Source organism: Sorex fumeus, unplaced genomic scaffold (assembly GCF_029834395.1).
Source record: "Sorex fumeus unplaced genomic scaffold, SorFum_2.1 ptg000014l, whole genome shotgun sequence".
Taxonomy (NCBI): Eukaryota; Metazoa; Chordata; class Mammalia; order Eulipotyphla; family Soricidae; genus Sorex; species Sorex fumeus.
Genome location: NW_026606071.1, coordinates 27,506,398 through 27,532,867, shown reverse-complemented (window position 1 = coordinate 27,532,867; position 26,470 = coordinate 27,506,398). Strand labels below are relative to the sequence as shown.

Here is a 26,470-nt window from a genome sequence, read left to right as displayed (position 1 = left end):
ATGCTATGGAAATAAGAAAGCATGATATCAGAAATGAGATGACACAAAACTAAAAAGTTTTGTAGGTGAAATAAAGAACTCAATAGAAGCAGAGTAATATCAGCTGGGGATAAAAATCACTGTGCTTCAAACTGGAATGTAAAAACTCCTAGAAAACAGAAGAATATAAAAAAGAGTCTCAAAATAAATAAATAGTACATGAAGTTATTGTAGTATAAATCAATTTAAGACAAACAACCCAATCATCCTTGCAATCCCTGGAAAACAGGAAAGTGATTTCAATGAAGAATTATCAAAGAGGGGCTTGGCACAATAGCACAGCGGGTACAGCATTTGCCTTGCACGCGGCCAATGCAGGTTCAGTTCCCAGCATCCCATATGGTCCCCCAAGCACTGCCAGAAGTAATTCCTGAGTGCATGATCCAGGAGTAACCTCTGTGCAACGCTGGGTGTGACCCCCCTCCCCATATAAAACTTAAAAAAAAATCATCAAAGAAAAAAATTATGGTTGAAGAATTTCCAGAGTTGAGAAGTACATGCACCCAATTCAAGGGGCATGAAGGGTCCTAAACAAAAGAACACCTCCCCCCAAATAAATACTACAGACAACATAATCTGGGTTACAAAAGTCAAAACTATCATATTGAAAACAGGAAGATAAAAGAAAGAAAATACATACATAGACTTCTTTATGATGCATATTAAATTAGTCAAGTGAGAGTCTATAGGTTAGAAGACAATGGGAGAATGTAGTAAAAAAAAAATTTTAAATACTTGATCAGAAATAGTCTACCCAGCTAGACTATCATAGCTTCATGGATAAGAAATGTCTTAGAAACAGCAGCCTTCAAATCAATTTTGGGAAAGGCATTAAATGAGTTCATTTAAGACAAGGCAAACTGCAAAAAAAAAATGCAAAACCTACAAAATCATGGCAAAAAATTCCTTCATGTTAATATTGCTCAGTGACTTAAGCTCACTAATCAAGAGATAAAGAATGGAAGGATGGGAACTAGAGCAATAGTAATACAATGGACAGTGTATTTGCCTTGCACGTGATTGAACAGAGTTAAATCCTGGCATCCCATATAGTTTTCCCAGCTCTGTCAGGGAGATCCCTGAGAACAGAACTAGAAGTAGCCCAGAGCTCTGCTGGGTGTATCCTACAAACAAACAAACAAACAAACAAACAAACAGAGTGACTGGATGGATCAGTAAACTGAACCCAACTTTCTGCTGCCTACAAGAGACACATTTGAAGAGACAGAAAAATCACAGGCTCAAAGTCTAGAAAATATTTCAAGCAAACAATTCTCTTAAAATGGCAGGATGGTCATACTTATGTATGACAACATAAGCTTCAATTTTTAAAAAGGTTATAAGGGATAGAGAGGGTCATTTCTTAATGATCAATAGATGTAAAAGAGTCACACTTCTAAAACTCATCTTAAAGAATTAACACTCATAAATATTTGTGTACCTAATGAGGAACCATAAAGATATTTAAACAACTGCTAAGAGACCTAAAGGAAGATATTGATAGCAACACACAATACTTGGAGCCTTCAACACCACTTTGTCACCTTTGTATATTATATATATAGTGTTTACTTGTTGAGTTTTAGCCTAGTTGCCTAGTTGATATATACATATTATATATAATATATATATATATATATATATATATTTGGCTGGGACTGGTCAGTTATGTGCAAGGCAATCACCATACCATCTGCCCCAGCCCTGCAAATACCATCTTTGAGGAAGAAATCAAAAAGATGGGCATATATGTGTGTGTGTATGTGTATCCTTTCAAAGTCAAATACACATTCCTCTTCAGAGCATATGGTGCATTTACCAAGATAGATCACATGCTGGGTAACAAAACATTTCTATAAAATCAAGAAGAAATTGCATCACTATCCTCTCAGACCATGATGTGCAGGAAAAATGGAAGCTAATAACAAACAGAAATGGGGAAAAAAACTCAAACACTTAGAAATTTAGTAACTCGCTACTGACCAACCAGTGAATCAAAGAGGAAATCAAACGATTTCTGGAAACAAAGAAGAATAAAGACGTGTTATCAGAACATATGCATCACAACAAAAGTGGTGTTAAGGGGAAAGTTTATAGCAATACAAGCTCTGATTATGAAGAATAACAATATGTTAGGTGATGATAGCTTCAAATTTGTAATATAGCCAATATATAGACCAGGTAGAAGATTAATAAACTTGTTATGATTTTATCAATTTATTAATAATATTTGACAGTGTATGTAAATATGAATGACAAATATTTCATGCTATTTTCAATACTTATTTGATGACTATTTTATAATATTTAAAATAAATTTATTAAATATTACTTGAGAAACTACCATTTTTATTTTTATTTTTTTGGTGCAGTGCCTGAGATTGAACCCGCAGTGCCTGAGATTGAACCAATGGTCTTACACATGGAAGGCAGAAGACCCTGACCTCAATAAACAACATTTTTTATAGAAAGAACATCATATAACAATACAGTTGAAGAGTATAAATAAAGTAATCAAAACATTAGTAATCAACACAATCTTTGATAGCAAAAACTTACATTCTCTGCTTCACAGAATTATACATATTACAGGTAAGAAGACTGGCATAATCCTGTGAGCCCAGGCTGTAAGGATTACTTTACCAGCAAAGTAACATTTTTTTAGAAAGGAAAATTTCTATGAATCTATAGATCATACAGAATCATCACAATATAATATTCATTACCACTTCTGAGCATTTAGTATATACCAACAATATATGAGATGTTTCATAATGTATTTTTATATTCTTGCAATATATTTATAAAATGTATATTTAAAGGTGATAAAATTAAATGCATCAGAACAACTTGAGAGTGTATGAGATATAGACAAAGAGGAGAAGGAAGAGAAAGAGGAAAATTTGAAAGAGAATGATAAAATGAGAAGTGACAGATTAGTAGCTCAGTCTACTGGAAATAGAAATGCAATAAAATAATTGGATTCATACCCGGACTAATAATCATGTCTATGATCTTGTTTCTACTTTATATCACTCTGTAAAATACCTATAGCATTACGCTGAAAAAGTTTCCATTTTTATGATCTCTAGAGGTTGTAATTAGGAAAATAATAATAGTGAATAAGTCAATGTCTTACATGTTTCTTCTGTTGCTTATGTTAGTGAAATCAGTTGTCAAATACACCTTACTGCAATTCCCTTTAGTAATACCAAAGAAAAAACACTTTACCACATATTTGATATGATAATGTCTTTTTGTTGACATGATATATTATATTTAGTTTATTTGAATATAAATAATCCCCAAACATGTTCAGCAGTGATCCCTGAGCACAGCCTCAGTACTCAGCCCTGAGAAGTGCTGGATACGGTCATACCAAAATGTTTTACATCACTTATTATTAGGATAACATGGATCACAATAGCCAAAAGTGAATAATCAAACTAAATGTCCATCAATAGATGACTGGATAAAGAAGATATGGTATATATTATAAACAAGAGGATGTTATTCTGTATCAAAAAAAGTTAAATTGTACTTTTTGAGACAAAAACATATAGAACTTGAGATGATTATAAGTGTAAAGGAAGTGAAAAGCAATTACTGGATGACTTCACCAATATGTAGACTATGAATCAGTAAAGCAAGTGAATTGGGAAAATCAGTGAAACTAACTCCGAAACACAGTGAAAACCATGGTTATTGTTAAAGTAAATGAAGCAAGGGGAGTGGAATAAATGAATACTGTCCTTCTGGGTTTGGGATGGTATTGAAACTTTGATGGTGGGGGTGGTTATAACTACACAGAGGAAGCTATCTCTAAAATTCCATAATTGTAAAAGCTATCAAAGTTCATTAAGTCCATAAAAGGAAAAACAGAGCACAAACTGGACAGTATGTAAAACTGGCATTAGATATATAAGAGAGTGCGTGTGTCTGTGAGTCACTACAGATGTCATAATTCAGACCTATGAATTAAAGTTATAAGTGCATTTTTCAGAATATAAGACAGAACTTTTTTTTGGCTTATTGCGTCACACCTGGTGATGCTCAGGGGTTACTCCTGGCTTTGCACTTAGGAATTACTCCTGGCATTGCACAGGGGACCATATGGGATGCCAGGGATTGAAACCATGTAGGCTGCATGCAAGGCAAATGCCCTACCCACTGTATTATAGCTCCGACCCCAAGACAAGACTTTGAAACAATAAAAACTGCATTGTTCTGGAGCAGATTGCTCTGTAAAGTAATGAACTATCCCTTAGTGGAACTGCTTACCAGGTGACTGGCCATCTGTCAGGAATATAATATATAGAATTTCTAAGTAGCAAGGTGGGTGGATAAAAGGATCTACAGGTTCTTTAAAACTCTCAGATTGTGTAATAAAGGACAGCAGTAGAAGATGCTATTTCTTACACTTCTGTACAAACCCTGTGCCGACTAGGAAATGAAGGACATCTTAGGTTTCCATAAATTTCAGCTGAAGGAAGTTGATAACTAATAGAGAAGTATATATAGTAGTACAAAAAAGATAAGAAACAAGTGACAATCAATGGAAGAGAAAAATAAATTATTTCATCTACCAAATCTTTGTTTTGTGTGATGCACTCTGAAAACAATCTATTCTAGCAAACGTTTGATAGTCAAAGTTGGATTCCAAAATTGGATGTAGTACTTAGGCTGCAGAAATTTACCAAGTCGCTTAAAGAAATTTTCCTCATCATCTCTTCCATTTTCCATTCCACTTCCTGGTCCACCTTCTGAAAGCTTCACATTACTGGTGAATTTGACCTGCAGAAAAAAATGGAAAGTAAAGAATAAAATTCAAAAGCAATTCTTCGTGCTTACACTAATCCTTGCTTTGAAAAATAAGTTGCCCTTGGGCAATTACACTCAACATTTTCAAAGCAAACTAAAAAAATTCCTCATAAACTTTCAAATTTCTATTCAATTTATTTTTTAATAAAAATAACAAAGGAAGAATTACATCTTCTAAATGTCTTATAGTGTTGGTATTTTTTGTATAACTGCAAAATGACATTTTAAAACAGAAAAATTGGTTTTGGTTTTAATGAAACTTATATATCTACATATTAACACAACTCATATGCTAAAAATTACAGTGACTAGGCAATAAATCAATATGAAAGATTTATAAAGAACTTAGAATAATAAAATTTTCTAAATCTTATATTATTACAATGCTTAACAACATTATGGAAAAGCACTTCTAGGAAAAGTTGTCCTGACTTTTCTTTTTTATTCTTTTCAGAAGTAGAATGATACAGAAGATATAAAAAGTAAAGGAAGGAGGATAAATAATGTGGTTTAGGGATAGGTATAACAGAAATTTCTATGGAATTAATGAATATTCGATTTGGACATAGAGAAATCAGGAATTTTCATGTTTTAAAATTTGAAAGCCTCCCAAACAGTTTCTATGAAGCCCATATCTCCCTAATACCAAAAAGAAACAAAGACACCACAAAAAAAGAAAACTACACACCTATATCCCTGATTAACATGGATGCAAAGATTCTCAACAAAATACTAGCAAATAGAATTCAACAACTCATCAAAAAGATCATACACCGTGACCAAGTGGGATTCATACCGGGGATGCAAGGATGGTTTAACATTCGGAAATCAATCAACATAATTCATCATATCAACAAAAGAAAAGATAAAAATCATATGATCATATCAATAGATGCAGAGAAAGCATTTGACAAGATCCAGCACCCGTTTATGATGAAAATCCTCGCCAAATTGGGGATAGAGGGGACTTTCCTCAATATAGTTAAAGCCGTCTACCACAAGCCTACAGCAAGCATCATCCTCAATGGGGAAAAACTAAGAGCCTCAGAAAGAAAGGGATAGACATAGAAAGATTGCATTCATCTGGGGAACATAAAGTAACAAAACAGGAGACTAACACCCAAGAATGGCTGAGATTAGTACCAGGAATTTTACTCCATGGCTTGGAGGCCAACCACACATACCAGGGGAAAAGGGAGCTCAGATAAAGAAGGGAACACCAAATAAAGGTGTTGGGAGGATCCTCCCAGGATGGGAGAAGCATGCGGAAAGTAGACTATAGATTAAATTTGATTGTCACCCATTGCCTCTTTTGCAAACCACAACACCCAATAAGAGAGAGAGAACAAAAGGGAATGCCCTGCCACAGATGCAGGGTGAGATGGGGAGGATAGGGGGTGGGAGGGATACTGGGATCCGTGGTGGTGGGAAATGGGCACCGGTGGAGGGATGGGTATTTGATCATTGTATAATCGAAACCCAAGCACAAAAATGTGTAAGTCTGCAACTGTACCTCATGATGTCTCACTATTAAAAAAAGTTTAATAAAGAAACAAAACAAACAAACAAACAAACAAAAACTAAGAGCCTTCCCCTTAAGATCAGGGACAAGACAAGGATGTCCACTCTCTCCACTACTGTTTAATGTAGTAGTGGAAGTACTTGCAATAGCGATTAGGCAAGAAAAAGACATTAAGGGCATCCAAGTAGGAAAGGAAGAAATCAAGGTCTCACTATTCGCAGATGATATGATACTATACTTAGAGAACCCTAAAACCTCTACCAAGAAACTCCTAGAAAGAACAAGTCATGAAATTTACATACAAGTGGTACTACATGGAAAGTATCATGCTAAGCGAAATGAGTCAGAAAGAGAGGGATAGACATAGAAAGATCACATTCATCTGGGGAACATAAAGTAACAAAAGAGTAGACCAACACCCAAAAATAGCCGAGATAAATACCAGGACGTTTACTCCATGGCTTAGAGGCCAGCTTCACACTCTAGGGGTAAAGGCAGCCCAGATGTAGAAGGGAGCACCAAATGGGAGGTATTGGGAGGATCCCCCCCAGGATGGGAGAAGCATGCTGAAAGTAGACTCTAGACCAAACATGATTGCCACTCGATGCCTCTTTTGCAGGCCACAGCACCCAAAAGGAGAGAGAGACCAAAAGGGAATGCCCTGCCACAGAAGCAGGGTGGGATGTGGGGGATGGGGCTGGGTGGGAGGGATACTGGTATTAGTGGAGGTGGAGAATGGGCACTGGTGGAGGGATGGGCACTCGATCATTGTACAACGGAAACCCAAGCACAAAAATTTGTAAGTTTACAACTGTACCTCATGGTGTTTTACTAATAAAAAAATTTTTTGAAAGCAGTTTGGAAAAACACCTTTATAATGCTCAATATTGCAATATAATTTTATGTAGTATAATTTTATGTAAAATTGTTCTGATATAATTTTATGTGACATTACATGTGTTTAAAATTAAATTTATTTTCCTTTCTACAATTTTTTTCAGTGACTGACATCTTAGTTTCCATTGTTCATTTAAGTCTCTTAAATATTTTTAACTTGACTATCTCCTTCAACTCCTCCTTATTTGCCCTCTCCAGATGTTTATTAACATTTCTTCACCCTGACACTTTCCTATCAGCTACTCCAGTATTTTTTTACGTAAGTATTGTCCTGTTTACCTTGGAACTTTGCCTGATGAAGGACAGGCGGTCCACAGAGCTGATGTCCAGGAGGTCCTCCACGCCATCTGCCAGGCCCGAGAGGGAGGATCGTTTCAGCCAGCTTCCTATTTAATAATTTTTTAAAAAAATAGACCATTATAGCATTTTCTTCCAAATGAATTAAATAGAAATGTCAGCATGTGCCCAACAAGCAATGAAAATTACATGGTTTGATGTAAATAGATGTGAAAACAAATTGTGTTTTGGTGTGCATTCCTTTGAATGAAAGTGTTCAGAATTGATGCATAAAATTACATGACTCTGAATAGAAATATAATCCATCCAATCTCCATGGAAATAATTACATTTCCGAATAAGTGCTGTAGAATTGACCTCCTAAATCTTTCTCAAGTCTATTTCTCTCTGATTACATGGTTATAAGTCAGCTTTACCTACCATTACTTATGCCTCAACTACCAAGCAGTTTTCTATCTGGTCTGCCTTATTTACTCTTGTTCCCTTAATGTTTTCCATGTTAGAAAAAAATTATCTGCTTATGTTTTTAGCTTGCATCATGCTATTTAGAACTGCAGAAAGGAGACCCAGCTGACCTGTCATGCCCACATGTGCTGTTCTCCATCACTCTATCATAATCAAGCAACCACACTTCTCCCATCTCAATTCTTTGTTTCTTCCCTCCTAATATATTTGCACATTTCATTGCTACCCACTGGTGCGCTCTTCCTCCTCTTTCCCTTAGGTATTTTGTAGATCTCAGTGTCATTTCTGCTAGGAAGCCTTCCATGATGCCTGTTTCTTCCTTCATTTAGATTTGATCTCATTATTATTATTCTATTTTAACTACACTCAGTTGTTTAATTATCTGCTTTAGTGGCTACTACTTCTACTAAAATAGAAGTTCAGCATAGGCAAGTGCTGTGCAATATTTATCACCCTTTGTTCTCTGATGCTTATTAACATTGTGTTTGCATGTGGTAATGCACATCATAGGTGTTTGAGAAGGAACTGTTGAAAAAAAATGAATGAATGGATGAATGGAGTCAGCCTATGCCTTAAGACTTGAAAGCTTTCACTTTCTCTACCATGCATTGCTCTGTTTTTGATTGTGATTGATTGGAGGACATGGTCAGTAAAGAGAGTATCTATAAATAAAAACAAACATACTTTTACCTATGGGGAGTTTAAGTTTCTTCCGAAGGGAAATTCTACGGGATCGTGAGCGGGCACGCCGGTCAGAGGTGGTCCCTGAATGGGCAGTGGTGCATTCTGAAGTGTCCTGCTCAGATTGGCTGCTGGTATCACTTGCTGCACTCTGGGATTTGAACATTTTGCGCCAGAAATCTTTTCGCCCCAGGTTGCCTCCTTGCATCTGTTCATCACTGAAAGCAAGCAGTGGATGGGATTAAAAGTCTGACAACACATGGGAAATCTTTGTAAAGTTTTTCTACTTCCTGTCAATGACATTTAGGTAAATCATGCAGGATGGTCTTTGGTGGGCTGGGATTTGGCAAGAGTAGGAGTGAAAAGAGAAACAAAGGATTACTTCCTGAGCTCTTCATGGAAACAGTCATGTTTCAGCTGTCAAATGAAGCTGATAGCTTTTTTCAACCTTTTTATGAGCACTAAATATTATTGCAGGTATTATTATAGGACGTGAGTCATAGTAGCAAAAGCACTTAGCATGTCAGTAAATATTTAACTTATTTTTTCAAGCTTCCAGAGGCATTGTAGTACCTTATCCTGCCTCCCACCTCCACTGCAGCTTACGATAAATTATGGAACTAATATATTCAGAAAAAAATATTTGATTGATTAAATAAATAAAATGAAACAAACATTCTTAGGTAAGGTATTGTTTTATAATTGTTCACTTAACAATTATCGTAATATTGATTAGTTCTTCTAAATTCAAAGAAATATAAGGTAGGTTTAAAAGTGAAAAAAGAGACCAATTTAATAGGGAAAAATTGTATATCTCCATATGGATTCTTCAATAGATCATTCCACAAAAGGAAAAAGGCAAGAGGTCAATTACATAAAACATTTAATATACTGAGGAATAAAAATTTTTGAAAGTATTTGAAATGAGATCCCTATTTTCACTTATTAAGTTGACAAAAATTACAAAGTAAAATAAATGGTTACTTTCTCAACTATGATGAGATAGAATAATAAAATTTTTGAAAGTTAACTGATAAAATGTTTGTTATCTTAAATTTAATTTTCATCTCTGGCAAAGAAATTCAATTTAGAAACTCATCCTAAAAACAGAATAACAGACCAAATATAGTAGATATATATGGCCGACCTGAGTTCGATTCCTCTGCCACTCTTGGAGAGCCCAGCAAGCTACCAAGAGTATCGAGCCCGCACGGCAGAGCCTGGCAAGCTACCTATGATGTATTCAATATGCCAAACACAGTAACAACAAGTCTCACGAAGGAGACGTTACTGGGCCCGCTCGAGCAAAATCGAGAACAACGGGAGGACCACCATGACCAAGAATGTCAAATGCTCACTGAAGTATGTTGGATAAACATGAAAATTTAAAAGCAATTTAATTGATACACCCCAGGGAAGAAGTTGAATGAAGATAGGACACTCAATCTAGGGCATACTCTGCAGTTGCTAAAATGTTGTTTTATGAGATTATTGATGTTAGATATATTTGTGATATATTGCAAAGTTATAAGAAAGTAATTGGATGATTTAGATGGGGTAACAGCTAATTTTTTAAAGGTTCATGTGTGAGCATGTTGGTGTGTTTAGTCGCACACATGTTCAAAAATGCTTCCACTGTAGTATGTAAAAACTTCCAGTTCTCAAAACCTTAGTGCCCGAGAACAGATGACTGGTTAAAGAAACTTTGGTACATTTACACAATGGAGTACTATGTAGCTGTTAGAAAAGATGAAGTCATGAAATTTACATACAAGTGGTACTACATGGAAAGTATCATGTTAAGCAAAATGACTCAGAAAGAAAGGAATAGACATTCATCTGGGGAACATAAAGTAACAAAATAGGAAACTAACACCCAAGAATGGCCGAGATTAGTATCAGGAATTTTACTCCATGGCTTGGAGGCCAACCACACATACCAGGGGAAAAGGGAGCTCAGATAAAGAGGAGAACACCAAATAAAGGTGTTGGGAGGATCCTCCCAGGATAGGAGAAGCATGCTGAAAGTAGACTACAGACCAAACATGAATACCACTCAATGTCTCTTTTGCAAACCACAACACCCAAAAGGAGAGAGAGAAGAGAGGGGAATGCCCTGCCACAGAGACAGGGTGGGATGGGGAGGATGGGGGGTGGGAGGGATACTGGGATCCATGGTGGTGGGAAATGCGCACTGGTGGAGGGATGGGTGTTTGATCATTGTGTAATTGAAACCCAAGCACAAAAATGTGTAAGTCTGCAACTGTACCTCATGATGTCTCACTATTAAAAAAATTTAATAAAAAAAACTAGAAATTGAGCTGTCATATGACCCCACAATACCACTTCTGGGAATATATCCCAAGGAAGCAAAAAAGCACAGTAGAAATGACATCTGTACCTATATGTTCATTGCAGCACTGTTCACAATAGCCAAAATCTGGAAACAACCCAAGTGCCCTAGAACAGATGACTGGCTAAAGAAACTTTGGTACATCTACACAATGGAATGCTATGTAGCTGTCAGGAGAGATGAAGTCATGAACTTTGCTTATAAATGGGCAGACATGGAGAGTATCATGCTAAGTGAAACGAGTCAGAAAGAGAGGGACAGACATAGAAGAACTGCACTCATTTGTGGAGTATAAAACAACAGAACATGAGGCTGACTCCAAAGAATAGTAGATACACAGAACAGATAGATTGCTCCATAGCTGGAAGCCTACCTCATGAGCAAAGGAGAGAAGCAGCTGGAATAAAGAAGGGATCACTAAGAAAAAGATGGCTGGAGGAACCGGTCGAGATGGGAGATGTGTGTAGAAAGTAGATAAAGGACCAAACATGATAACCTCTCAGGGTCTGTATTGCAAACTGTAATACCCAACAGTAGAGAGAGATTATGGGGAATCATATCTGCCATTTAGGCAGAGGGAGGGTGGATAAGGGGAGTTATACCGGAGATATGGTGGTGGGGAATGTGTACTAGTGGATGGATGGGTGTTTGATGATTGTGTGATTGTAACCCAAACATGAAAGCTTGTAACTATCTCATGGTGATTCAATAAAATTAATAAGAAAAAAATACTTTCCAGTTCTCATTTCTAGTTAATGCTATTTTAGATTTTTTGTTTATTTGTTTTGTTTTTGGATGACACTCAGACATGCTCAGGGGTTACTTCCAGCTCTGCACTCAGGAATCACTCCTGACAATGTTCGGGGGATCATAAGGCATGCTGGGGATTGGATCTGCGTCAGCTTCTTATCCATTGCACTATCACTCTGGCCCCTAATGCTGCTTTAGTTTTAAAACTAATTTTCTTCCTTATGCTTTTCTGTGTTTTCCATATTCATCTACTTGAGCAGCATTTATTATTTTAGTAATTGGTAGAGAAAAGATTCTAGAAAATGTCTATTAACATGATGAAATTTGTGGGAGTTTTGCATATTAATTTACTCAAAAATTTTGGGGGAGAATCAGAAAATTCTACAGTACTGTATAAAAATTTGTGGAGATATTTTATCCCTCAAAATATTATGAGTGCTAGATACTTTTTATTCTTATTTTAAAGCACCCTGTTCCATTAATTAAACACAACATAGATTAAATTTGTGATTTAGAATTTTACTTCTCAATTACTTTTATCAATTGTCTGCAGTGAATGAAGCCTTTCTTACTTTGGGAGAATATCAGTACAATAATGGGTATATGGCTACTTGATCTAAGTAGGAAAATATCCAACGAGGCGTTTATTAATATGCCAGCTATATCAATAAGATGTTATAGTTGCTTTGTTCAATGAGTACAGTTGATTTCTATCAATGAATATCAGAGAAGCTTGTATATAAAATTTATTTTAGTATGATATAGTTACTGTGACTTTTATCTAAGCAGGAGAAAGGCAGGAATAGAAGGGGAGAGGAAGAAAGAAAAAGAAGAAAAAGGAAAACCTGGGACTATCCACCCACCTTTTATCAGAGTTTAAAAAGAGACACTGGCATACTCCTCTCCTTTAATCAGTGAGGACTTCCATATCTTACATTCTATTACACTGCTCCAAGAAAAAGTACTTACATAAAAACATGTTAAAACTATGTAACTTCAGATTCAAGGGGAAAGAACAGACACATGCTAAATGCGGAGAAATCAAGTGGTTTGCAGATTTTTTAAAAATTTAACTTGCTAGATTAGCTTGACAACAACTGAAGTTATTTTTGGGGAATAAGTTTTCTCCTGATTTGGGACAAACTTAGTGTGTGAAAACCTCTTAACTGGTCTTGTGGATATGTAGCAACAGAAATTTGCCATTCATATTAATTTTTTAAACTTAGTTTTGGATTTTTGTTATATCCCTAAAAATGTTCCTATGGGAAAAGTTAGAATTAGGTTTTGAGAAAGCAGCCTTTATTGAACACATTAGCCAGCCTGAAATTTAAAAGTTTTAAGTAATTTAAAGCAATGATGTAGATGGCACTCCACCTTGTATAAAAACACCTGTTATTTTTTGAGATTTATCTGCAGGAATGTGCCTAAGAGGCAAAAAATGAGGAATAGACTGGGAAATGCATTAAAAGAGACATCCTATACAGTCAACGTTGGATATTTGTGATTTGGATTTGTAAAGATTAGCAGCATTGGCATGGGGAAAATAAAGGACAGAAGAAAGGCAAAAGTCAAAGGAAATGATAAAAAATTGTTTACAAAACGCAATTTATTTTAGTGTAAAGTACTCATCTCACTGCATTGAAGACAAACCAATGCTACTACTTACTGTTCTGGAGTCTGTGATGGGCGACCGGACATGAAGCTGCGACATTCCTCAGGCGCAGAAGACATCTGGCCTTTGTCCATAATGCTTCCTGCCTCTGACCTATGCAAATGGTGCATGCCACCAATCATAACATAGTCAGATACCACCTCTCAACTCTTCTTATAGTTCATAAAGCAAAACCCTCTCTCATAGATCAGCTATGTACAGACCCTAAGTCATTAACAGTCTGTGTAGTATGGGATTCATATGCTTTTGTTTGATGCATAATCTAGGTATCTTATTGTCCCAAAATACAACTTTCATTCCAAACAAGGTCATTAACTGCAAGCAGGGTTTAAAACTTAGAAATTTCTTTTCATTTTCATGAGTGGCATTTCTTTTAGACTAGGCAAATTTATGTTTGCTAAAAGAAAAACAACAAGGTGTATTCCTCAGTAATGTGTCCTTTGACATGCATAAAATATCACTACATTGGATAAATTAAAGTAATTGTGATTCCCCAGGAGAATTACTCCATAGCTTAGAGGCCAGTCGGGTATTCTAGGGGAAAGGACAATTCAGATAGAAAAGGGAACACCAAATGGAGGGTGTTTGGAGGATCCTCCCAGGAGGGGAGATGCAGGTTGAAAGTAGACTGGACTGAACATGTTTGCCACTCAATGCCTCTTTTGCTGATCACAACACCCAAAAGGAGAGAGAGAACAAAAGGGAATGCCCTGCCACAGTGGCAGGGGGGGATGGGGGGATGGGGGGGAGGGATATTATCCTGGTGGTGGAAAATGGGCACTGGTGGAGGGATGGGTATTTGATCGTGGTATGACCGAGATCCAGGCACAAAGATTTGTAAATCTACAACTGTACCTCATGGTGTTTCACTAATAATAAAAAAATTAAAAAAAGTAATTGTGATTCCTCTGGATAAAAACATATATTATTTATAGCAAAGATCAAAACACTGATAACAGTTTACCATATAATTAAGAATTATGAAGTGAAGTTCAACTGTATAAAAGTTGATCAACTGAATTCTGATTCACAGAGTTGTGGATTATTTAACAGTAATTCTATTCCACTGCTAAGTTTTTAGATAGACCATCAATAGTGATACCACTTATACAAGGTTGTGCCACCATAACTTGCACTTGCTTTTAAAGTCATATCAAGAACCAAATGCTCTGCATTTCCTATAATACAAAGACTGTGCTGTACAGAAATAAGGTGAAGTGCTAAGAGTTATAGACCTCAAGCTTCCAACCTTTTACTGCCTACAGGCTTGGATTCTTGCTCATTCTCCTCAATCTTTTTCCCTGGTGCCAACTTTTCAGCACTGTCAAGCAAAGCACTGAGGGCTACTCTCCTGAAGACATTTCCATGAGCCTCTTTGATAAACTGGACAAGTTGACGAATGTCACAATAAAGTCCCTGTTAGGAGGCAAGAAGGACATTTGGGGGAAAGAAAAAATAGTTTTGTGATAAAATAGTTTATAAGAAGAGAAGAAGGTGACTTCTTACATATGGAGCAGAACTGGATCCTAAAGAGAAGATAATTTACTCTCATGAAACTAATGGTATCTCTTGATTGTTTCCATAATAACATTACCAAGAACTTTGTCATTTCTACTATGAAAAAAATGGTAACCATGCTTCATATTGAGAGAGTTGACTGTATAATTAGAAAGACATTATATTTATAACATCTGCATTCTCAATTTTCAATGATCTCTCTTAATTGTGACTTCTGGAGAGAGAATTGCAAAGAAATAATAATTACAATTTTGTTTTGACTACTAGATATTTCAGTTTTTGCTTAGCTTTTTTCAATTTTCTGCATTGCTCTGAAAAATTAGATAAGTTCTAGAGACAATTCTAACAGTGCTTATATTGGGATATAAAGGATGATATATTTTCTTATGAAGATTTATCAATTAATTTTATCTTGAAGTCAATTGGAAAATGAACTTGACCATAACTAAAGATTATACATACCTTTTAAAACCAACATATTGGTGAATCAACATTTTAAAATATATGTAGGACTCGTTTTTTAATCTATTAAGGACTGTACCCAGAATCCACCCCTTCCACTTCTCTTTTCCAAATTTAGGAGAGAATTACTATATTCTTTGACCTAGGAGAGTTTCATGGCAAAGAAGAACATAGAAAATAAAAACCTACTAAGTTTTAAATAAAGTGTGCAGAGAGTGCCCTTTATGATCTGTAGGCAACAAGGCCCTGTATATTTTCACTCTTTGACCTCTCCTCTGTGAAAAGGATTAGGCAGCTAAGAAACAGGGTTCCACTCTCAACAGAGTGCCAGCTATAGGCACACTATGAAAATCAGTAATTGACAGAGAAGGCTTGGATATATAACAGACCTATAGAGTCTTCCTAAGCCCCAGGGTCTGTGGAAGTCTTAAAGATCTTTCTATTACTCTGGGAAGAGGGGAAACTCAAGAGAAAATGAGGCTGCATTGACATTCTATTGAAACAGTGGTTTTAAGTCAAACTTAATGTGGAAAAAAGAAAATGAAGAGACTTATTTTTTCTACCCATGTCTTTGTATATGTAATCACTTGCAATCAACTTTTTAAGTTTCTTCTTTCTCTGAGCAAGTTTAATACATATGTGGTACCTCAGCTACAAGAAACTTTCAGCTACAAAAACTTTTTTTTTTGTAGACTATGACAGTTAATAAAATAAAATATCCTTGGGGGTGAATTTATTTTTTATATCAAGTTGAATTCATATTTTTAATGATTTAAAATACTCTGAAGGGATTAAAGAGATAGCTCAGGGTTATGGAATATATGTCTTGCACTCACAAGTTTTTTTTTTTTTTTTTTTTTTTTTTTTTTTTTATTTTTTTTTTTTTATTTTTTTCCCCTTTATTTTATTTTATTTTTTTTTTAAAGTTGTAGCACTCACAAGTTTTTAATCTTGATCTTAGTCTCAAACATCAAGCAAGCATCAGATCAAGTATCACTGGGAATAGAGGACCACTGTCAAAACCAATAAAAAATAAAATACCTTAAAATAATTTTCTTGATTTAGGTAAATTAGAAGAGACTGTCTATATGTCTAACTGGGCTGATATCTATATATGAATCATTACCTAATAGATTGATAAAAACTGCTTCATGACTTTCCAGGTAAAATTAAATTCATCTACTCATTTAAGATTCATCAGCCTCAAAATATTTTTTTAATTTCAAACCACAATCACTTTGGTAACGATTTAGTTATCAACTAACCTCTTATAGTGAAGTTCTTACTGTTTTGGGCTCCAGTGGTCTAATTAACAGTCTTTAATGAAGCGTAGATAAAATATAACAGTTCTCAACAGAAAAAAAAAAGTTTCACCCATCCTGGGAGGATCCTCCCAACACCCTTTATTTGGTTCTCCTTTCTCTCTCTGAGCTCCCTTTTCCCCTAGAATGTGTGGCTGGGTGGAGGGATGAGTATTGGATCATTGTATAACTGAAACTCAAGCACAAAAATTTGTAAGTCTACAGCTGTACCTCATGGTGTTTCACTAATTAAAAAAAAAGTCTTGTAGCACATTTTCATTAATTTTTAAAATAAGAGTAGTTTCAGAAATATTTTAACATTCTTTTATAATTCATAAGCCAATACATACTCTAGAAACTTCTTTTCAAAAGGCTCAGAGTAGCTATGTAACTAACTTCCACAAAGCCTCTGAGATGGAAGATGAAGACAAGTTACTGGTAACACTGGGAAAACAGTATAGCAATGAGAAAATACAGACTTCCTGATCTTATGATCACAAGAAGAGCAATATTCTCAGAGCAGAGCAATAAATCCTATAAGGAGAAGAGGTGAATTTCTCACCAGATTCTCAGGGCTGTGCAATTCATGTGTGGTCGAAGCGCAGCGTGTGATGAGAGATTTAAACATGGCACTGACGATAATGCCTTCCACATTTTGGGCTGTGGATTTGTTGTCCACGGTAGTGAAGTTATTTCCAAACCCAGCCTTGTCTGGAATACAAAGGCACCAATCAAAAGCAATGTTTCTATTAAGTTACACAGTTTAGAGAAATAATGACAGACTTAGCACCCAGGAATTTTGGAGGACCACACACAACACAAAAGACAGAGAATGCAAATTACCCTTGGTTTGATCGTCACAGTGCACATCAGCAGATAAATGACTCATCTTTATCCTGATGAATCCCATCCAATTTGTGGAATATTTCAACTAATACATTATTATTTCACAATGGAATTAACTATTGATGCTAAAGAAGGGTTTTTAAACCTATTTTTCAAAATTGGTAATTACTAAAAGGATGTACTAACAATATACTAACTGGTCCCCCCAGTGAAGAAAATTTAACTTGATTCACTTTTCTTGGTGGTGAAAAATGGTGGCTGCTTTTCCAGTGGAAATTGTTTAATCACTCGTAAGTGAGAGAGGTATAGCTAATCAAGTGAACTATGCAATCAGAGGGGCAAGTGGAGGACTGATGGGCAATTTTACTCTTTGCTCTTCACAGACACTGATGCAAAAGGAGACTGCAATTGCTTAGAGCTTCCCAGGTGTTCATCCAGTAATTTTATGCTGGCAGAGTCCTTTTAAGTTTATAAGAGAGTAAAAGCCTTTCTCAAAGTTGCTTCGTAATTCACCCACATGTGATATACTGTTTAACCGATCCTATCATTTCTGGGACTTTTCATGGTAGTTGTGGAATTTTCTTGGCCTGTACATGAGTTATTCCATGGCCCTGCCAATGGATTCCTCATGTTTATGAACTACCGCTGAACTGTTGCAGCTTAGAGACTGAGCAGATAGGGACATCAAGGTCTGGCTCATTGTCAGATGCCACTCAGTTCTCAAGAAAAAAAGGATGAATTTGCATTTTAAAGCAATGCACATAATGTCAACCATTCACTCCTTTGTCAGTGGACAGAAAATTATCTGTTTTTTAATAATAGGAAGACTTTAATTTATGCTTATTGCATCCATTGCACATGATTTGAAAAAAGAAAAAGAGAAGTTTATAATAACACATATCTTTTGCACTATCTCAACTGTAATTCTCACCTTATTTTTAAATTTTCAATATGCTGGCTCAAAAGAATAATGATAAAAGATTATTTCAGATGGTCTCTAAAAGACCTGTGTTTTCTTTTAATGTAATAACCAAATAACAAAGCCTGAGGTACAAATAGAAAAATTGCTTCTAAATTTACCCAATATATTTGCATTCTAATTTTATCAACTGCATAAATAAAACTGCATTTTATTGTTTGCATAAATGAGTTATGCAAATAATAAAAATCTATACTAAAAAATTAGTTTTCCACCAGGTCTAATTAAAATTTTGTTTTCAATTATTCAGAGTTCATGCATCACTTTGATTTTATGACTGCGTGGCATTCAAAAGAAGGTGTGCAGTGTATTATCAATGCAGTTGGTGTCCACTGGCTCCTCTCTATGTAACACAGGCCTCAATGCAATGATAATCTTTTCTTAAAGCCATGATATTTAACTTCATGGAATAGTTTGTAGAACTAAACACAGATCCATTTGCCTACTTTTTCCTAATTCAGCATATGTGCATAGATATATGTGCATAACAAAATAGCGTTATGACTATGTTTACTCGTTACATATTGTTTTCTTCCCTGTGGAAAAAAAAATCACTGAACACAATGATATAAGGATGCCACCAATTCATTAAAATCCTATCTATTGGTATTAGTTAACTAAAAGAAATCCACAATGTGACATCAAAATATTATGTGCAAACTAATTCTTACTCTGATACACATATAGACATAAAGACAGAGAAAGAGGAGAGAGAGAGAGAGAGAGAGAGACAGAGAGAGAGAGAGAGCAAGAGAGAGAGAGAGAGAGAGGAGGGGGGGTATATTTGCCTTTCAATACTACCTCACAAATTTAATGTGTCTCTGAAACTCTACCTGTTTTTCTACATGGCGTTTCTCCTAGAAGTCCATGTAGCTTTACTTACTGTCAGTGACTGGTTCCATACAAAATCCTAGCAAAGCATGCAAGAAGTCCACTACATTATTTAAAGAGTCCTTGTTCACATAGTCTCTCATGGTTTGTCGGAACTGCATCTTATCTAGCTTGTATAGCTTAGTAAGGCAGTTCTGGGCCTGCAATAAAGGAAGAAAAGTGAAAAAGTCACAGGTACCAGCGTATGCTAAGGATACCATCATTTAAGACCAAAGCCTCCCGAAGCCAAAGCTTCTGTTTATCCCTGCTGACTGGTGCCAGGACCCTGTAAATTACTCTCTTCTAAGTAGTGAACAGAGAGATGTTGAGAGTATGAGGGGCTTAATATCTGAAGGGTTGATTGGCAGGGAAAACCCAAGGCTAAAGTCTAGTGCTGACCTCAGAAGAGGTTCAGTATTTTCACTAAGATCAAGATTTTAATATCTCAGCAAGAAAGCTCAATGTATAAAATATAAGTAGGTGATAGGATTGGTAATCCAGGTTTACGAAAAACCTCAAAGGCTTTGTGCAATGGAAAGATACATAATAGCTCAGCTTTAATTTGAATAGATTTAATACAGAGAATAAGGGGGAGGGGTATAGGCAGTGGGTATCAAGTGTGTTTCTTATATGGTCAGAAGGAAAAGATGATTGAAACAAAGAAGAGGCATAAAATAAGGGCCAGTTCATTTTGTTTACTTATGTATTCATATTTAAATAGAGGTTGACCTTATGAAAGAATGAAAAACACTAGACTGCTTTTCATTTGAGCTAGCAAATAATTTTGCCCTCTGGCAAGGGGAAAGAGAACAATTCCCATCAGCAGAACAAATAGAGTCACTAACCACTGGCTACTGAAGGTCACAGAGTGAATGAACTGAAAGACCCTAAGAATGACAGGGGACCTCCTAACTCTCTCACATCATGGAAGTAGAAATTACATTCTATAGTATTTTTCTGTTTGGGCTGGAGAGATAGCCCAGCGGGTAGGGTGTTTGCCTTGCACGTGGCTGACCAGGCCGACCCGAGTTCGTTTCCTCCACCCCTCTCAGAGAGCCTGGCAAGCTAGCGAGAGTACCTCGCCCACACAGCAAAGCCTGAAAAGCTCCCCATGACGTATTCGATATGCCAAACACAGTAACAAGAAGTCTCACAATGTTACTGGGCCCACTCGAACAAATCAATGAGCAATGGGAGGACAGTGACAATGACAGTGACAGTGATTTTTTCTGTTTAAGACATGATTTTGTATATAATAGGCATCACAGCATTTACATCCCCTCTAGTTTTAATAAATATCTCTATGTGACAGTGTTGGAAATTGTTGTCATTTGTCCAAATTAATAAAGCTTCATAGCAGTGCAAAAATTAAAAATATTTTCTGTCTACCTTAGTTATTTCTATTATGATATGGTCAACTCATTCATAGTTCAGATAATGACCTTTTAGAGAATATGTGTCAATTTCACCCAAATCCAAAGAGGATTTAAGATGACTCATAGCAGACATTAGCTGGTATTTTGAAGAAGCCAAATTCAGCAAATAAATGAGATTATAAGAAATTCCACAACAATGCAATGGCATGGGGAAAATGAAAGATGCCTCTGGGTTTAAAAAAAAAAAGGGCTAAAGGACCAAAATGAGTATATATAAGCATGAAAGTCACTTTAGGGAAGGTCAGTCTGAGATTTAACTGGTACTTTAATAGTTACTTAAAAAGAAAATTTAAGTTACATCACTATTCTAACAAATCAAGAGATTTGGTAATCAATATTATCAGACAAATTAAAAGAATAAAGGAATATTATAAGAGGTTGAAATTTGAAGTAGTAATAGGATTCCTGGTGTAATCTAATCATAATTTCTCCATCTATATCACAAAGTTAGATGAAAATTTTTTTTTATTCTATCATTTTTTGGTCTTAGAAGAATGGAAATAAGGTCATTTTTTTTATTCTAGAGGAGTAATTTCTTGCTAGACCTCAAGAAAGACCTTTTATTCCATTCTCTTACAAAGTTTTTCTATAATAAACTTACGTAATTTTTTTGTGAAGCTGTATTTAATTATCATTTTATAAGAAATTTGTGAAGGTATTCATTAAAATATTTACAAAGTATGATAAAATCTTGGTTGGAAGTTCTGAGATACAGATTATCTTATCTTTTTTGTAAAATATACCAAGGACACAATTTTAAATCAATAGGCTATTGGAATTTCTGTTGGAGTTCAACGAAAGTACTTGGATTAATCTCATTGTAATAATCTATTTCCTTTTTTAAAAAGTATAGGGGACTTGATTGAATTGGAGAAATATTATCATGTTAAAAGCTAAATAATTTTTAAAACCCAATGCTTTAAAAATACTGAAATATATATCTCCTTGATTTAGATATTCTCAGGAAAAAGTTCTCAAATGTGTATTTATTGGCAATGTTTATTATTAAGCATGGACAAGCAAACATAAATTCTTATTAATGACTACAAAACTGAAATACAAGATAACAGAAGGGTTTCTTATAAGTCAACAAAGATGAGAAGGCAGGTGGAAAATCACCTTGACAACCTGAAAGGAATTGTTCAGGACTTCTAGCAAGGAAAACATGAGCAGTAACCTTTCAAGTTACTTCTGATATAATTAGTCTTACTTTCTACAAGACTAGAAAGACAGATCCAAGATAGCTCATGCCTCTCACTGATGTATGGATGTATGATACCTGTAATATTTTGCCTTTTTAATATGAACTTTTTTTGATGTGAGAACAATATAATTTTAAGCTAAAAGGCATTGATTTATACAGTGATAGAATTAAAATTTAAAGATTAAAAAGTGATATACTCATGCACAGTGATGCTACATCAACTTTCTCTCAGCTTATATAATATAAATTTAAAAAGTTTTGGCCTCAAAATATAGAACTTGGACAATAGTTTCAAGTATATGAATTTAGAAATTGTAGGCACTGGGCTAAAGAGATCCTATAAATAGTAGTGGATGAGATTGGCACTTTGGTGGTTGGCATGATGTATTGTTGAAACATTTATTTTCGGTAAGTCATGGCTAACTCAATTAAAAATTATTTAGAAATTAATTACTGTGACTAGACTCCTTTATGTACCACATACATATAATTAATAAATACAATATAATAAAATATAAAAAGAAAAATGACAGATAAGTAGATGGTAGATTCAAAAAGAAACCCAGCATGCAAATACTGTGTGAACATTTCACACAAAACCTAATACCAAGGAAAAGTGGACTGGCATTAGATTTTGTCATGATCCTAAAAACTCTGCTAAAATATGGCAAAGGGTATCCAAGACTTAAAATTGCACAGAACTGTCATATTAAGAGAGTATTTTCTTACAGTTTCAATTGCAAAGTACATAAGAGGCAGTTGACCCAGTTCATACTTGTGGATGTGGAGTATTGCCTAGGTGAGAAGGAAAAAGTAACAATTCACAAAGGCAAATGAGAATGATCTGGAATAAGATCATGTTCCGTTACAGAATTATGCTTTGCAAGCCCAAGCGCAGAGTTTAAAGTTTCACACAGTTCAAAGGGACATGATCTAAAATTTTTGAAGGCAAATGTTTCATTTTCAAAGTAGCCAGAAAAATGACTGTCTACTTTTATAGTCCTTTATTATACCAATAAGGGCCACGTTCCATATCTAAGTAAAATAAACAGAACACTAAACTTTGACCCCATTCTCGATATAAAACACGCTTCTATAGTACCCAGGCAGGTAATTAAAAAGCTATTTGTCACAGACCATTCGAAGCTTGCTAAATGTATTTATCTTTGCAAAATTCTTTCAAACTATAATTCACATATTCCAATTACACACTCTTCCACCAAGTGGGAGTTGGCCTGCCCTAGGCAGGAGGTATTGAAAAGTGTTCTCCCAATTAAACTAATCCTGGGATTTAGATGTCTTGTGATACCCGTGGGAATACTCCCACTCCAAGACAGCATTCATTATCCATATGACATGTAATATTTTTCAGGGAACACTGACCCTCATTGTCAAAGGACTCATTCCTATATTGGAGGAAGGGAAGAGGGAGAGGAAATGGAATCTACTTTAATTCTCTTACATTCTCTCGGAATACCTGGTGTCTCAGACGATCTCCAGAGAGCCCCCGGTGTCCTTCTCCACAACCATAGGCACATCCCAAAGACTTTACTATTTTAATGAGCATGGTTAAAGCAAGCCTATGGTTGCTTACAGGCGTACTTTCATCCTAGTATCCATGAACAAAAAAGACAAACTTTTGTTTACTTCCTAAATTTGACTTTATTTACTAAGATTCTATTTATGATCAAACCAAACGTTTGTTTTGCAACAAACACCTGCAATTTGGTAAATAAAACTATCAAGAATTCAACATGCAGTTAACTTATCTAAAACCTAGACAACAGCTAAATAAAAAGATGTTATTTATTTATTTATTAGTGAAACACAATGAGGTACAGTTGTAGACTTACAAATTTTTGTGCTTGGGTTTCAGTTATACAATGATCAAGTACCTATCTCTCCACCAGTGCCCATTCTCCATCACCAATGATCCCAGTATCCCTTCCCCCCATCCCCCCTTACCCCACCCCACCTCTGTGACGGGGCATTCCCTTTTGTTCTTTCTCTCCTTTTGAGTGTTGTGGTTTGCAAAAGAGGTATTGAGTGGCAATCATGTTAGGTCTATATTTTACTTTCAGCATGCATCTCCCATCCTGGGTGGATACTCACAACACCCTTTACTTGGTGTTCCCTTCTCTATCTGAGCTGCTTTTTCCCCCAGCATGTGCGGCTGGCCTCCAAGCCATGGAGCGAACCTATTGGTACTTATCTAGATTATTAGAAAGATGTTATTTAAATCTGCTCTAGTGCTAAAGGATTTTAACACATTTTTTTCACAATTTTAGTGATTCCCCCAGAATCCTCAGAGATTATCAGAACAAGCACTTGAAGAGATATAGTGAGACTCGAAGAAGCCAAATCGATTCCCCAGAAGCTACCCTTACACAAAGTCTACTGATAATACCAGTAAGAGAAAGTTTTTGCTAAATTTCTAGAAAAAGTTGAAATATGGAATTTTGAAACAGCATGGCAATTTCTGACACTTTCATTTTTCCCCTAATTTTATTTATTTTGGGGACACACTTTGCAGTGCTCAGGTCTTCCGGCCCTGTGTTCATGGATCAGTCTTCCCAGAGAAGGGACTGTACAGGGTGTCAGGGATTGAACCCAGTTGGCCACATGTGAGGTAAGCGCCTACCAAGTGCATTATCTCTATGGACTCTTACTTTCCCCTAATTTTATACTTTGGCTCTATTGTAACACTTATGCACAAGTGAACCCTTGATACTAAATAGAAAATCTTCCTGAGACCAATTTAATCCAACTGTTTTGATCAATTTAATCCTTTTTTTTACGGAGAAGATGACTCTAAGAACACATGAGCTTCCTCAAATTATTTCCACAGGGCTTGAGGAAACTGTTGCTCAGAGGCAATGTAAATCCACGTTAGGAGGTTTCAGCCTTCCTCAGCCTGAGCTACTTTCTGTGGCCAGCACATGCACAGGTGTAGAACAATATTGGGTTTGTCCTTTCAGCTTTGCCACAGGGAAATTAGTTTACCTTAAAGCAATGTCCTTTCTGTGTGGACACAGGAAGACAGTTGATATTATGCTTTGTAACTTGGGAGTTGCTTGACTCCAATAATACTTACTCCTGGGCATCTGCTCTCTCGACTCAGTTGCCCTTAGTTCCTACCACCCCAAAAGCAGGGTTTCGATGAGGGACTGAATGGACCCAGGGCAAGCTGTGAGCTACCCTGGCATTGAAATGAGCCAGGCCAAAGCGCCACAATAATCAACTATAAGTTAAGAGCATGAACATAGACAAATGCTGTCATGATACAAAAGTAACGATGAGACTAGGACCCTGCTGGGGTTAGGAAGACTAACCTGGCCTGAGGACTGCAGTCTGGACTACATAGTGAGATGTCCTCAGGAAGAACCAAACTTTAAGTTGATATATTGCTTACTGTATTCATACAGAATGACATTGCTTGAAATATTAGAAATAGAATTACTACAACTATTTAAGTGAATTACTTGCTGGGGAAAGAAGAAAGTGACACACCCTGGATGAGATCCCACCCTCAAGAGGATCTCCTAGTAATCCAGAGTAATCTCTTTAGATAAGATTTTATCCCTGAGTTAATCTCCTGGAGGAGTGGTCTTACCCCTCTTTGTTGATTTGTTAATGTTTGAACCACCTTTGTGTCACCACCCTAAGTGACTGCTATGTAAACTAAGACTGTAAGAGTGGAGGGGGGCAGAGTCAGAATCCAGGGTGAAGGGCTCCAGAGAGAGAGAGAGAGAGAGAGAGAGAGAGAGATCAGAAGAGACCAGAGGAGAAACTACAAAGACAGAGTCAGAAATAGAGAGACAGGCAGAAGAGAGCACAGCGGCACACACAGAAGCAGAGCACAAAGGAGGAGCCAACCCGATCCGGTCCATACACCGAACACAGGTGGCGAGAGAGAGCTACTTGGAGAGCCCACTGACAATTCACATCCTTTCCACCCCTCCATGTGTGTGCATAAGATATTTTTTACACACGGGGACCTCAGATTCATTTCTGTTCCATAATTACCTGCTTCAGATAACTAACAATGTTTTTGTTTTAGTTTCCTTGTCTTTTAATTGAAGTTCTTAATTGCTTCCCTTTCTACTTGATCAGTTACTGTAAAGAATAAATATAATAACGGATAGTAATTGCTATGTAAAAATTGAAGTATTTTCCATGGTGTTCTGATCAGATTGATATTGTAAACTTTGAGGTTATAAACATAAGAGTACATCTCTCTGTGAAGAGAACAAGACATTATCATGTGCCATAATGTAAAAGATTCTCTCCTACCCTGTAGCACTGTAGCTCTGACCTCCTGTTGTTCATCAATTTGCTCGAGTGAGCATCAGTAATG

General features: G+C 36.0%; 1 protein-coding gene across 3 annotated transcripts in view; it reads right to left on the bottom strand.

Moving 5' to 3' along the window:
* UNC80 (unc-80 homolog, NALCN channel complex subunit) overlaps positions 1-26,470 on the bottom strand; it is a 255,397-nt gene that overhangs the window by 165,314 nt on the left and 63,613 nt on the right. Inside the window, exons 14-21 of one of the 3 annotated variants that reach the window (XM_056111839.1) lie at positions 23,576-23,722; positions 19,487-19,634; positions 17,341-17,489; positions 14,747-14,913; positions 13,492-13,590; positions 8,726-8,940; positions 7,559-7,665; positions 4,737-4,833 (exon numbers count right to left, since the gene is read on the bottom strand). In XM_056111839.1, coding sequence (XP_055967814.1) covers positions 4,737-4,833; positions 7,559-7,665; positions 8,726-8,940; positions 13,492-13,590; positions 14,747-14,913; positions 17,341-17,489; positions 19,487-19,634; positions 23,576-23,722 — 1,129 coding nt within the window. The remainder of the gene's footprint in view (positions 1-4,736; positions 4,834-7,558; positions 7,666-8,725; positions 8,941-13,491; positions 13,591-14,746; positions 14,914-17,340; positions 17,490-19,486; positions 19,635-23,575; positions 23,723-26,470) is intronic. The other 2 variants (XM_056111840.1, XM_056111841.1) reach the window with 2 other exon arrangements.